The sequence below is a fragment of the Xyrauchen texanus genome, chromosome 46, assembly GCF_025860055.1.
Source record: "Xyrauchen texanus isolate HMW12.3.18 chromosome 46, RBS_HiC_50CHRs, whole genome shotgun sequence".
NCBI lineage: Eukaryota > Metazoa > Chordata > Actinopteri > Cypriniformes > Catostomidae > Xyrauchen > Xyrauchen texanus.
In genome coordinates, this window is record NC_068321.1 from 25,601,974 (window position 1) to 25,616,624 (window position 14,651).

General features: G+C 40.2%; 1 protein-coding gene across 1 annotated transcript; it reads left to right on the forward strand.

Annotated features, from left to right (window-relative positions):
- Positions 1–4,460: 4,460 nt before the first annotated feature.
- adpgk (ADP-dependent glucokinase) lies at positions 4,461–14,451 on the forward strand. The gene is given in 9 exon segments (XM_052119776.1): positions 4,461–4,708; positions 6,389–6,639; positions 7,435–7,660; positions 8,952–9,014; positions 9,147–9,267; positions 9,496–9,692; positions 9,889–9,987; positions 11,226–11,497; positions 11,499–14,451. Coding segments are annotated over 8 exon segments (1,503 nt in total). The 5' UTR covers positions 4,461–4,708; positions 6,389–6,406; the 3' UTR covers positions 11,791–14,451.
- The last annotated feature ends 200 nt before the right edge of the window (positions 14,452–14,651 follow it).

Genomic DNA, 14,651 nt, shown 5'->3' on the forward strand with positions numbered 1-14,651 from the left:
TCATTCGCTAAGTTGCGCACCTCTCTAGATATATGTGAAGCGTCAGCTATAGATTTTTTTAAAATTGTTTTATTGCAGAACTTATATATACATACATCCATAAACGATCAGGGCAGGGGCGTTGCTAGGATCTTGATACATTGGGGGCTTAGCCCAGTCCACCCCACCCACCCCCGCCCGCCCGCCCGCTTTTGGTAACTACTTCTTCTACTCATAGGCACATAATAATAAGCAATAATAATATAAATGGGGGTCTGGGGACCTCCCCCAGGAAATGTTGGCCATTAAACACTTCATTTCCTGCATTCAGGTGCATTTTTTTTAGCATTTTAAATGATAGGTAAAAAGATAGAATGCTTTATTTGTAGAACTGTAACAGCTATTCACAGAAACACAAATAAATAATACATGAATATTAAATAATTAATAATGTATCCTGAATTTTACTTGTAACATTGGATAATGGGAAAAGGTAGAGGTGACTTGTTGAGTCAGTGACATGAATCTAATTATCTATTAATCTAACCAAATTAACCTCAAAAACATGAAGTTTAGAACTGTTTTCCGAGCTCACTCACTTTGGGATTGTAGCCGAGGCCGTTTGCTGGCCTCAGGAGGTGGAGGACTGCCGTCTTGACGGCGCTTAAAAAATTGCCGGATATCCATTTTTACATTAGACGTTTGGGCTAGTGAGTGACGGATGAATCTTGATGCAGTCTGCTGCTTCCTGCTGATTGGTCAACAAGACAGCACGCTGTATATAGCTGGTAGTAGTCAATATCGATGCACGCGCATGGAGCGCATTATGAAAGACTTCGTCTTAGGTTTAAATAACCTATGAAACTATTAATGAACAATATGAAACTAAAACGACATAAGCTTAATTTAAAATGGCTTAGGAACTATCTATTTAGAGGTGGATAAACGCAATTTAGAGGTGGATAAACCCACTTTGGAGGTGGGTAAACGCTATTTCCGAATTTTGGGAGGTGCGTAAACGGCGTTTATGTGCGTTTAGCCTCCACTACATCCCTGAATAACGTTAATTTACACATCGTGTTTCAATCGCCAAATCAGATGTATAGGCTACTTCATCTACATTCCTCACGAGAAACGGATTATGGCTCACAAAATGGATTAGCTATAGGCGAAATAGTAAGGTCCCACGTACTTTATATATACAGTACATGTTCTGCATTAATACCACAGTGAGTAACTTACAGGGCTAGTAAGTTAGACCAGGGTTTGCTTAAGAGCCTTCACCGACCTGAGCTTAATGATGAGGGAACGGCGCCAGTAGATAACTCTTCTTGCCTCCCTCGTATCGTTCATGACTCCTTATTTTACTTTTTAAAAAGTGTCTAATGTCCATAATAGCTACCACCAGAAGCCACAAACAACAATGACAGTCAAGCCCTAAAGCTGTAAGTTAACCGATGACTCTTTCAGGCTCTCTCCTCTGGTGCGCACTCTAAATACAAGCATTCTGTAACCATAGTAACTTTGATCTGCTTGAACACATTTTAATCGTCTTTAATACATGATTCGAAGGATAGATTAAAAGACCCGGTACATTTTTTAAATAAATACAAAATTATTAAAAAATAATAATAATTATCAATAAATTCAATTTTTTGAGATCCGGGGCTATAAAAAAAACATCCGGGGCTGAAGCTCCGGATGCCCATGTCTAACGACGCGCCTGGATCAGGGAAATGAAGCATTGTTGTACCTTTTACAACAACAGAATATTATGGAATTGCGGACATCAATATATGAAGTTATATACACAGAAAAAAAAGAAAAGCATAAAGTTAAATCAAATCATTTATGAAACTTGAAAGGGCAGTTTTCAATCAGATCTCCGCCTATCTCTCACAGAACAAGCTGCTGGATGACAATCAGTCGGGCTTCAAAAGTGGACACTCCACTGAGACTGCCCTGCTGTTTGTCATCGAGTCGCTGAGACAGGCGAAAGCTGAATCGAAATCATCCGTTCTGATTCTGCTGGACCTTTCTGCTGCCTTTGACACAGTCAACCATCAGATCCTACTCTCCACACTCTCTAAACTGGGCATCACTGGAACTGTGCTTGACTGGTTCAACTCTTATCTCTCAGAAAGGTCCTTTGAGGTAGCATGGAGAGGGGAAGTATCCAAGCCACACCAGTTACTTACTGGGGTACCTCAGGGATCAGTGCTTGGGCCACTTCTCTTCTCCATATACACAACATCACTGGGACCCATCATTCAGTCACATGGTTTCTCTTACCACTGCTACGCTGATGACACACAAATGTACTTGTCTTTCCAGCCCAACGACAGTGACAGTGACCGCTCGAATCGCTGCCTGTCTGGCAGACATCTCAGCCTGGATGAAGGAACACCACCTTCAACTCAACCCATTCAAGACCGAACTCCTTGTCTTTCAGCCAACCCTGCTGTTGAACACAACATCACCGTGCAGCTGGGTCCAACTACAGTTTCGCCTTCCAAAACGGTCAGAAATCTAGGGGTAACCATTGATGATGAGCTAAATTTCACAGACCACATCTCAAAGACTGCAAGATCATGTAGATTTACACTCTACAATATCAGGAAGATAAGATCCTTCCTCTCTGTACATGCCACACAACTGCTCGTTCAGTCCCTTGTCATAACTAGACTGGACTACTGTAACGCTCTCATTGCAGGCCTTCCTGCATGTGCTGTTAGACCTCTCCAAATGATCCAGAATACAGCAGCACGTCTGGTCTTTAATGAGCCTAAGAGAGCACATGTTACACCACTCTTTGTCTCTCTCCACTGGCTGCCGGTTCATGCACGTATTAAATTCAAGGCCCTAATGCTGGCATACAAAACAGTCACTGGGTCTGCTCCAGCATACCTAAAAACATTTATGCAGAGCTACACGCCCGCCAGAAGCCTGCGGTCGTCTAAGGAACGTCGCCTTGTCGTACCAAAACAAAGAGGCACCAAAACACTTTCCCGGACTTTCAATTTCATCATATCACGGTGGTGGAATGACCCTCCCAACTCCATCCGGGAAGCTAACTCACTCTCTATCTTCAAAAAACACATCTTTTCCAAGAGCACTTAACCGGTCACAAAAAAAAAAAAATTATTTACATTTCTTGTTGCACTTAAATCTGTTTTGTATACTATTCTGATGATAGTGAAACTTTGTAATATGGCACTTTTTGTGCCACTGTCTCTTTAAGATGATTCGCTGATGTTTTCCTCTTTTGTAAGTCGCTTTGGATAAAAGCGTCTGCCAAATGAATAAATGTAAATGTAAATGTAAATGAAACTTGCTCATTTTGTGGTTTTGTTGAAGAAACAGCTCTCCATTTATTTTGTGACTGTAGTATAATCAATAAATCTTGGATTGACTTAAGCTCTTATGTTTTTAGCCCCACAAATAGCTTTAGTTTACACGTGATATGGCTATGATCTGACATCACATCAAAACAAGTCAAGAGTAATGGAGCACATGCTTCAATCTACGATTAACCAATGGTAAACAGGACCCGCCCACATCATTATCATACAAGAGATAAATACAAGAAATGTAAGAATAAATACAAAAATAAATAAATGTGGGAATATTTAAATATAGAAATAAATACAGGTGGGAATAAATAAATATATATAAAAAAGAATGCATAAATAAATAATACAAATACAAAAAATGAAAGAATAAATAATGTTTTAAAGAATAAAAATAAAAAGATAAAATAATAAATAAAGGAATAAAGTCATACAAAAATAAATTTAGGAATAACTTTCATTAAAAACAAATTATATTTGTTTTATCATGACATTCGTTCCTTTATTTATTTTCTTATTATTACATTTATTTATTATTTTTGCAGGTTTTGTCCTCCATATTTTGCATGCACAGTAGGTAGGACGAAAAAGGAAATTGTCATTCAAATATAATTTATTCAAGCATAAAATTGATTTTTGTTAGCTCAAAATGAATGTATCCTTCCAAGAAGTTCAAACTCTTGCAATATATATATATATATATTGCTCTCAAAATATCATCTTGCGTGTGTAAAAAAACTTTGCGTGCTCAAAATATCATCTTACACCTGCAGAAATGTATTTGTGCGCTCATAATATCAATTTGCGCATGCAGGCATTTTTTGTGTGCTCATAATATCATCTTACGCGTGCAGAACATTTTTGTGCACTAAAAATATAATCTTGCGCGTGCAGAATTGTAGCAAATATATAACTCCATACTCATACGAGACTATTTTCACTGTGAATCAGAGCGTCCACGTCCACTCAACGTGATGACCACGTCACTGAGCTCCATGAGCACGATGACGCTTCTGATTGGTTACTCGAGTTCGCTTCCCGGATATTTAGCTGCAATGCTAGCCAGTTATCCAAAGACAACAACACGTTTTAGAAAAATCTAAGGATAAAACGGAAAACTTTTTGAAACATAATAACAGAGAATCGTACACGGCTCATATGTAATAAAATAATTTGCTCTCAAACTATTTTGATTTCCAAGTTTATCCCAGAGCTCTATGGGGGGTTGAGCTGTAAATACTTACTATTGTCATCTGGCGCGAGTGGATTGACTCGTCACAATCAGAGACTCTTTTCCTCAAACAACAAGGGCAACACAACTCCACTTCAACCTCACACACACAGTCTCTATTTTGTGTCTTGCGTTTATCATCTGTAAGGTTAGTGATCAGTCCATCTGATATATCTTCAGGTGTCAGCTTTAAGATAAACTGTTTAACCTTGTTGTTGTGTAAACTGTTGGTTTGTGTGCTACGTGGCTAGCTCATGTTAGCTCATTGATTTCACAATCAACCTGCTTCTTTCTGATCTGAAATGTAGTTTTCGTTCAAACATAGTTTAAATAACTAAATTGCCTCTGTTGATCAAAGAAAGAGGTCTGATTTTATTTGATTTAAGTCTCATAAATGTGCATTAATCTGCTGTTTGCACTAGCTACCAATGATACCACTGTATAATTGATTTAATTGACATATAATCAGCTTCCAAACTCTATTTAAGGTGTGATATTGTAAGAAAGATATTTGCACATGTACATGCACATGTTATTTACAGCTGTGGTCAGTATTATAAATAGATATGCATTGATTTCATGGGGTAAATCTGTAGTCTGCTGGTTACTTCATGTAACTTACTGTGGCTGGCTGAGAGTAGTTTCATATGTTGCTGTGTGCTCATTTGAATATATTAAATGTAACATTGTTTACATCCTTAGAAGCACTGTGATTGTATTATGGTACTGTGATGGTGTAAAAGGTTTTGCCTCAAAGGTACCTTGAAATACTCTATGGTGGTCATTGAATGGTTATTATAGTCATGTACAGTGGTATTTATAAATGTCCAAGAAAGCCATGTTAATACCGTGGTACATGTTTAAAATACCATGGCATGTAAAATAGCATGTTAATGTAAAAAAAAAAAAAAAAAAATATATATATATATATACATATATATAAAATATATCTATCACGGTATTACCATAGTACGAGTCCAAAAAACACGGTATTACCGTAGTACGAATCCAAAAAACATGGTATTACCATAGTACGAGTCCAAACAACAACGCGGTATTACCATAGTACGAGTCCAAACAACAACGCGGTATTACCGTAGTACGAGTCCAAACAACAACACGGTATTACCGTAGTACGAGTCCAAACAACAACACGGTATTACCGTAGTACGGGTCCAAACAACAACACAGTATTACCATAGTACGAATCCAAAAAAACAACACAGTATTACCGTAGTACGAGTCCAAACAACAACACGGTATTACCGTAGTACGAGTCCAAACAACAACACGGTATTACCGTAGTACGAGTCCAAACAACAACACGGTATTACCGTAGTACGAGTCCAAACAACATCACGGTATTACCGTAGTACGAGTCCAAACAACAACACGGTATTACCGTAGTACGAATCCAAAAAAACACGGTATTACCATAGTACGAGTCCAAACAACAACACGGTATTACCGTAGTACGAGTCCAAAAAACAACACGGTATTACCGTAGTACGTGTCCAAAAAAACAACACGGTATTATCATAGTACGAGTCCAAAAACACTGTATTACCATGGAGTTGTGACGAGGGGGAGGGCATGGCTAGGCCGTGATTATGCACGGCCGGCGCTGAATCAGCTGATCAGCGGGAGAGCAAGATAAAGGGGAGCCGGAGGCGCCAGTCCGAGAGAGAGAGAGATGCACGCGGCCGTGTTGCATGTGTGTCTGTTTGTTTGTTATATGTTGAGTTTCTTATTGAAGGTTCCTGCCTCCTCCTCGCCCATCCTTTATCTGTTACAGTGTCCAAAATAATTTTTTTGGTGTGTGTCACAGGTAGATAGTGTTGAGGTCATGTGGAGAAAGGCTGTGTTGGTGGCAGTGTTGGCGTTTGGGATGGGATACCTGTACCACACCGACCCAGAACTACCAGCCCATGTCCTGAACTACGTCAGCAAATCCCTGCAGCAGGTGCAGCCGAGTGGTGGGTCCGAGCCCCGCCCCCCGATCCTGGAGGAGTCCATTGTCCGCGCCTGGCAGACCCTGATCATCGCTCCTGCCCGTCGCTGGGGCAGAGTCGCTGTTGGGTGAGTTTATCTGTCTGTGGATCTGCTGGACATTTTTCAACTATGAAAAAAATAATTTTCTTTCATCTGTTCTTTCTTTCAAACATTCAATCAAACAAACATTGATACATTTTTAGGTATTTCTTTACTTTTCTTTACTCATTCAGATATTTGGTAGTTCCATAGTTGTAGGTTTCTTTTCATTCATTCTTTCTTTTGTTCAATCAATTAAAAAAAAAGAAAAGTAATGGGCCTGTGGTTGATTCATCCTTAGCGTGAAGGTATCTTTCCAATATTTGGTTTATTAATTTTGTTTGTTCTTTTGTACTGACGATCATTTGTTTGTCGTTTCGTTCATTATTTTTTCATTCGTTCTGTTCTTCTATCAATCTATCTTCAAACAAACTTTCTTTTTAATAATTGGTTGTTAATGGGTGTTGGTGGTGGTGTAGTGGACTAAAGCACATAACTGGTAATCAGAAGGTTGCTGGTTCGACCCCCACAGCCACCATCATTGTGTCCTTGAGCAAGGCACTTAACTCCAGGTTGCTCCGGGGGGATTGTCCCTGTAATAAGTGCACTGTAAGTCGCTTTGGATAAAAGCTTCTCCCAAATGCATAAATGTAAATGTACTGATTAATTTATCGTTTCATATTTATAGCATAGTTCTAATCACATACTCACACACACACACACTCTCTCTCTCTCTCTCTCTCTCTCTCTGATGGCATATGCCCACAAGAAACAAAGCAGGTGAGAGTAATCACAGTTTCTTTTGTTTTACAGCCCTTTTTGTTTCTCTGTCTCCTCCCTCAGGGTGAATGCCTGTGTAGATGTGGTGGTTTCTGGGGTGGGGTTGCTCCAGGCTTTAGCCTTGGAACCAGGATCAGGCATGGACCATGAGGTGCTACACAGCAAAGAAGACCTGAAAGAGGCCTTCGTCCACTACATGGGAAAGGGTGCAGCCGCAGAACGCTTCTTCTCCGATAAACAGGTTTTTCAAAGGATTGCACGGGCGGCTGCGGAATATCCCGGCGCTCAGGTAGGCATTGATGTATTTTAAGACGAGGGATAGTTTTTGAGATGGGTTGGTCTGTACCACATTGTTTTCTCATGGGAGTGGAGAGTGATTAGTCTGAGATTAACCGGTCTTTGAATGAGCCAAGTTGTCAAACCAGTCTAATTGCTCTAAAAAGCTTCAAACGGTTTACTTACAGTTGTCTCTGCATATTAAGTTGGGATAGGAGAAAGCATTTTAACAAAGAAAAAAATTTTAATTTAAGATTCTCTTCAAACTGGTGCACTGATATGATAGTAGTCGACCAGAAAGAGAAAACTGACCATTTAAGACCGTTTCTTCTTCTTCTTCTTCATCTTCTTTCGGTTGCTTTCGGCTACTCCCGTTTGGGGTCGCCATAGCGGACCATCCGTAATGCGCATATTTGACTTCCTGACGCAACTCCCAGTTACTGAGGGACTCTCACTTACACCTATGGGGCAATTTAGAGTATCCAATTCACTTAACCGGCATGTTTTTTGGACTTGTGTAGGAAACCGGAGCACCTGGAGGAATCCCACGTGAACATGGGGAGAACATGCAGAAGACCGTTTATACTAATGAACATAGCGCCCCTTGTGGCAACGCTGAGAATGCATGTACATTGGCGTTAACGTACTTGCATTTCAGGCCTCAATTATCTGTGAAGTTTAGAACTGATACCATGTGCAAGTTTGGTTTAGAGGGGTGTTCGCGACAATCTCAGCCTTGTCTTGTCCAGTTGACACTTCAGTTTGTGTTTTAGGTGGATTGCAGTGGTATGCTTCTGTGTTATTCCCATAATATCTGGTTTAATTTTGGCACGTGTTGTAAAGGGATCTGCCTCTGCAGAGCGTCTGTGGAGGGATTGAGTTTCTGTGTCAAATTTAATTCTGCATAATCAACAGTAATTAATAGGTACAGCGCAGTGTTCCGAATTAGACTGGTGCAGTTAAATGATCTTTTAATCGAATGACGTGTAATTTGTTGTTAGCTAGAGGTATTTACATTATAGAATGTGTTTGTGATGAAATACATTTGTAATTATCTTAATTCAGATTGATCGTGTTCTTGCATTTAAAAAAAATTGCTAGTAGCTGCACAATGAATGGAAAAGAAACGCAGGGGTCTTGGGACGTTTTATAAAAAATGCAGCGCTCATGCACTTGATGCTGGTAAAACGGTGAGATGCTGCGTGTTTCCATATGGATGCAAAAACACAGTGTGAACAGCCCAAGGAGATCAGATGTTTAAGATTTGCTGTCAATAATAACTTCCATTTTATTATTTCATACAGCTCTATGTAGGTGGAAACGCTGCACTGATTGGCCAGAAATTGGTGTCCCACCCCCAGATAGTGGTGAGTATCTGTTCTACAGAAGCTAGTTGTACTTCCTGCCTGTTATAATTGACTGTAAAATCATCAAATCATATTCGCATGGGCCATATATGATTGGCTGTAGTTTTCTAAACTGCATGTGTGTTTTCTCAGGTCCTGTTGTGTGGTCCAGTGGGGCCGAAGCTTCATGAATTGCTGGATGAACAGATCGTGGTCCCCCCTGAATCTTTGCAGGAGACGGATGAGTACCATCTTATCCTGGAGTATAAATCAGGTGGGACTCGCTTACCATGGTACTAATAACTAGCATAATACACCAAGCAAAATGGCATTCGCTACACGTTTAACTTCAGTAATGTAACATGTTTCTGAGTAAAGCTAAATAATGTAGGGCGGGACTTGAACCATTGGGATTTGATTAGACTGTTAAAACTGGGCTGTAATATTATAAGTTAGGGTTTGTGTGTTGCCGCTAAAGTTTATACGGTGTCGCCCCCTACAGGTGAACAGTGGGGTTCCTCACGAGCACCTCAAGCTAACCGCTTCATTTTTTCCCATGACGTGTCCAACGGTGAAATGAGCGCTCTGGAGATGTTCGTTGCCAGTCTAGATGAGTTTCAGCCTGACCTAGTGGTTCTTTCTGGGCTGCATATGATGGAAGGAATGGGTCGGGACCTCTGGGAGAACCGACTGAAAGAGGTTCGTCCGGACTCTGTATTCAGGGTCAAAAATGGTTTCTGGATTCTGTATTAATGTACAGAAAGAATTTTAGAGCTTAAAATGCCAGTGTCTTGTTCAATACAAGCGAAAACAATTCCTAGAGAAAGTATCATTTCGTAAGTGTCCCCTTTAGTTTTCTAGCTGTTTATGGTGTCTGTGTACCGATTGTCTGCAGGCAGTGGTGGCCATCTCAGATGTGAGGAACGACATACCCATCCACCTGGAGCTGGCCAGTATGACGGACAGAGACTATATGAACAGAATCCTGCAGGAGGTAAATGTGTAGGTTTAACAGATGCTTATGTTAAGTATACAATTTTCCTGGATCTTTTGACATATAAGAGGTCAGTGTACTCGAAAAACATACTGTAAGTTTTAGAACTCAAAGAGCATTTGTTGAAAGCAAGCTGCCAAAATGCTAGTTTTCTACTTCCTCCACATTGTGATGTCACACTGTGGTAGATATTTGCATCTGACCACCTCCACACTTTACCTTTAATCACTTCCGTAGCCCCACTCCGTATTGGTGAGCAGTGAGATGGCAAACAGAGAGAGCAGATCAGTCTTAGAGTAGAGAGCCAATCATAACATTCGAATCTTAAAGGAGAAGCAGCACCTAAACTGAGTGTTTCTGACTTTTTTGTTAAAAAACTTGACTAATATTTTAAGTCAACCTCAAGGAACATATTAAAATAATCAAAGGCATTTCATGACCCCTTAAAAAGGTCTCCTAAGCAACCAAATTGGCCCGGTTGCTAGGGAGGGTAGAGTCACATGGGGTAACCTCCTCGTGGTCGCTATAATGTGGTTCTCGCTCTCGGTGGGGCGCGTGGTGAGTTGTGCGTGGGTGCACATATATATGCACAATAGTCGCCACGGTAACGGGCTCAACAAGCCACGCGATAAGATGCGCGGATTGACGGTCTCAGACGTGGAGGCAACTGAGATTCGTCCTCCGCCACCCGGATTGAGGCGAGTCACTACGCCACCACGAGGACTTTGAGCGCATTGGGAATTCCAAATTGGGGAGGCTGTCGATTTTAACGCGTTAATTTAGTAATCCGTAACTTCCGTAATAAGGATTGTTCCATCGGACATGTTCTAACTTGATGCACCTCCTTGATTTTTTTTGACGCAGTACGTCAAACTAACGAGCAGGCAGTGTATTTTGACTTTTGAAACACTTTTTGTATTGTCTGCTGCCACAATATATGTTTATGCTGTAACGTAATGTACTAATTATCTTTACTTGAGAGCTTTTTTTCAGTGAATATTGATATTTGATTAATTGCATTTACATTGAATAATAATTAACTTGGGTATTGTAATGTAAATGTAATGGATTACTGTATTTGTTTCATAAAAAATGTAATCTGATTACAGAACGTGCACTATATGTAATGCACTATATGTAATGCACTACCCTCCACACTGGTAATGCTAGGTGTAATTTAGCCGTTTTCATCTGTTTAACACATACAACATTCAGGGTTCTTCATACTCTTCTGTTAGCAGGTCGTGCCCATCGTAAACTCTGTTGGTCTGAACGAACAGGAGCTGCTGTTTTTGGCACAGTCGGGAGGAGGTCCTCATGCCGACCTCACTGCCTGGAACGGCATACCCGACATAGGCCGCGTCAGCGACATCCTCATGTGGATTCTGGAGCAGCATGGTCGGGCAGACACAGAATCCGAAGCTGATCTAACCAGGATCCATTTCCACACACTGGCGTACCACATCCTGGCTACGGTGGACGGCCACTGGGGAAATCAGGTAGCGGCGGCGCGGTGCCCGTGTCGCTAGCAGTCAAGCGTGCGGTCTCCAAACGGTGGATATTACTAAGGTTGTCCTCAAAGCTCCTTTAAACTTCTACAGTTCTTTCTCAGAACCAAGAGAGAGCCTAACGGTGGACCCGACGAAACCAGTCACCGTGTGGCGCAGAGGGAACGTTTTGTTCCATCTAACGCCGGTCTTGGTGTGCAAACAGCCACTTAGGACGGTGGGACTAGGGGACGCCATATCCGCAGAGGGACTTCTGTATTCTGAGATCGTGCCGCAGGCTCATTGGGAACTTTAGGACTTTTGTAAAACGTCTGTCTTTGAAGTCAAACTACAATCTTTTTGAAAACTCTTACTTGCCATTAGATCCTCTTCCTTGGCTAGAGACTTCCAAAGCAGTTCTAGGAATCAAAATAACAGGAAGAGAACATATTTTCAAGGTGTTATAGGAACAAGACTCTAGTTCGCTCAAGTTCTGACATGCAGTTCAAGTGCTCTGTCCTCTTCCCAGAGACTTTGTTGTTCCTACTTTCGTCTGATTGTGAAAGATTGCACTGGATGCAATAATGCAAGCCAGCCTCAACTCCTTTTTTGTTTCGTTTTTAAAAAAAAGGATAGTTCAGCCATAAAGGAAATTTGTGACATCATTTACTCACGCTCTTGTCATTTTAAGGTCATATGACTTTCAATGTCCAAAAGTGCTCTTATTTAGTAATGGAGACAAATGCTGTTAAGCTCCAAAAATGACAACAAAGAGCCATGAAAGTACCATAAAAGACATCCATATGACTTGGACACTATATTCCAAGTCTTCATAACCATACGATGGTTTGTGTGTGGAACCGACTAAAATGTAAGTCGTTATTAGTTGAATATCTGTCTCTCAAATCTCATTCAGTGCTAATATGGCACATCAAGGTGGACGGTTTGTCGTCAACATCTTTTCTGGCCATATTTTAATTTGAAGTGACACGAGGGCGAGTAAATGATAGAATTTTCATTTTTGGTGAAACTATTCCTTTTCACTTTCTTTAGTCACACCTTTTAAATACACAAACACTTGACGGTTAGAACTAGACAGGTCAAACTTTGATGTTGGCTTGACAAAGCATAGATGGTAAAGTAGACCTTCATATAAAACCTTCAAAAAGATTGTATTGGAAACTTAAGCCATGATATGGCAGACCTTGTTTGTGTTTGTTTCCATGAGAATTTTTTTGGAGTTGGAGTTTGAATTAACGAGCTTCCCATTGGTCTGTTAGAACATTCTGTCAATATTAGTTTATGGGATTTTTCAGATTTTTTGAAATTTTCAGCTGATTTTTTAATGTCCGCTGTGCGTTGTCCATTTGGTTGGAAAGTCTGTGCCAAGTTTGGTGGATGTAGCTTGAAAGCTCGAGGAGGAGATTCAATTGATAATTTTGAGCTTGGTTTAGGGATTTGGGGAAAACTTTGTCAAGCCAACATAATTATCAGAGACCGAATGTGTCTCTGATAACCTTAAAAGTAGGCTTTATTTTCTTTAAAGGGATTGTTCAACAAAAAATGTAAATTCTGGGATTCTCCCATACAATAAAAGTGAATGGTGACTGATGCTAACATCGTGGCTAGCGTCACCTTTTGTGTTGTAAATCAAACAAGTTTGGAACAACACGAGAGTGAGCTAATAATGAGAGAATTTTCATTTTTGAGCAAACTATCCCTTTAAGCAAATTACATATTTTTTATTATTATTATTTCTTTTGATTTGGGGGTGAAATCTAACCCAAACATTTCTAGATACTAGTAGGTGCTTACTTGATGGTATTGTGGCCGTTATTCAGTGCACATAATCTTATTCAGATATTAAATACCACAAATTACTCTTGTCTTAAATGCATCTTAATACATGTTCTTAAGGGAGCAGGTGGGGAATATAGCGGTAGGTTTTAGCCAGCATCACCATTTGTTCACTCTTACTTTTGATCAACAGAATATCTGTTTGTTTACGTTGGACTTCTGGTGAATCATGTACTGTAGGTAGCATTAACGATGACTGTTGAGATTTTATAATGCTTCCTGTTTTTAAGAGTCATAAATACAGATTGTAAATTGTTTGTAGATGGTTGTGGGCCCTGTTGCTTTGAAATTGTCCTCGATTACTCATGCGAGTAGATATTAACATGAATGGGCCCTGTTTCCTTTCTCAATACATGCTCCTGGACGTATTGTGCATGATTAATTTGTTTACATTATTCCAAACAACAATGATTTAATTGTTATCTTTCATCAAAATGTAATAACTTCACTTATGTCACCAAGCCTCAGTCTGTCTTATTTTTTACTGCAGTTCTGAAACACTCCATGTTGATTGCAAAACTGTTGGTTTCTCAGCCTGCAACTGGCAATACTGTAAATGGAATCAGTTTTTATTATGATGTCATAATGTGTACTGTACTAATGGATAAACAAAACATTGTTTCAATCAGTTGTTCGAACATGGGAAAGGGTTAATGTTATTTTGAGAAACTAGTACGTTTATACATCAAGTTATAGACCAAAAAGCAAAGTCTTGTAACAGTTACTGGGCAAAACTATGTCCTTTAATCATAACATTAAGACTAGAAATATTTAGCTCTGTTGACTTGAGTATGGAGTATTTTTTTATATAAATAAATCTGGTGATCCAATTATGAAATGACTTTGCGTTTCCTTTGTATTAGCATGCAGTTATGTTTTCGAAGGACCGATAAATTTTTAGTATTCGAGGCATCGAGGTTTATTCGATTCCATGGGGTGAAGACTTGACCCGTCCTTAAGGGTTTAGTTCGGACACATATTCAGTGAAGACTTAGCCTGCCTTCAAGGGTTTAAAGCAGCAGGTGATCAACCCATCTTAGTCGGACCCGCAGAGCAACGAGACCTGCGGGCAGGAACACAAAACCTGCAAGCCCAACCATGTCAGGTTGTTAACTCCAGGACAGATCATCAATCTTAATAGCCAGAATGGCCCAATTACTGAGCCCATCTAACCAACAGTTGCCTTCTCCTAACCCTGTTTGCCAGCTAGAGTTTAGTGTCGAAGATGGTTAAGACAACCCATTTCCTGCATCCTGATTCTGACTCGCCAACTGCCATCTGATACCTTCCATCAGTGGGCGCCCCTAGTGTCGTCGTACC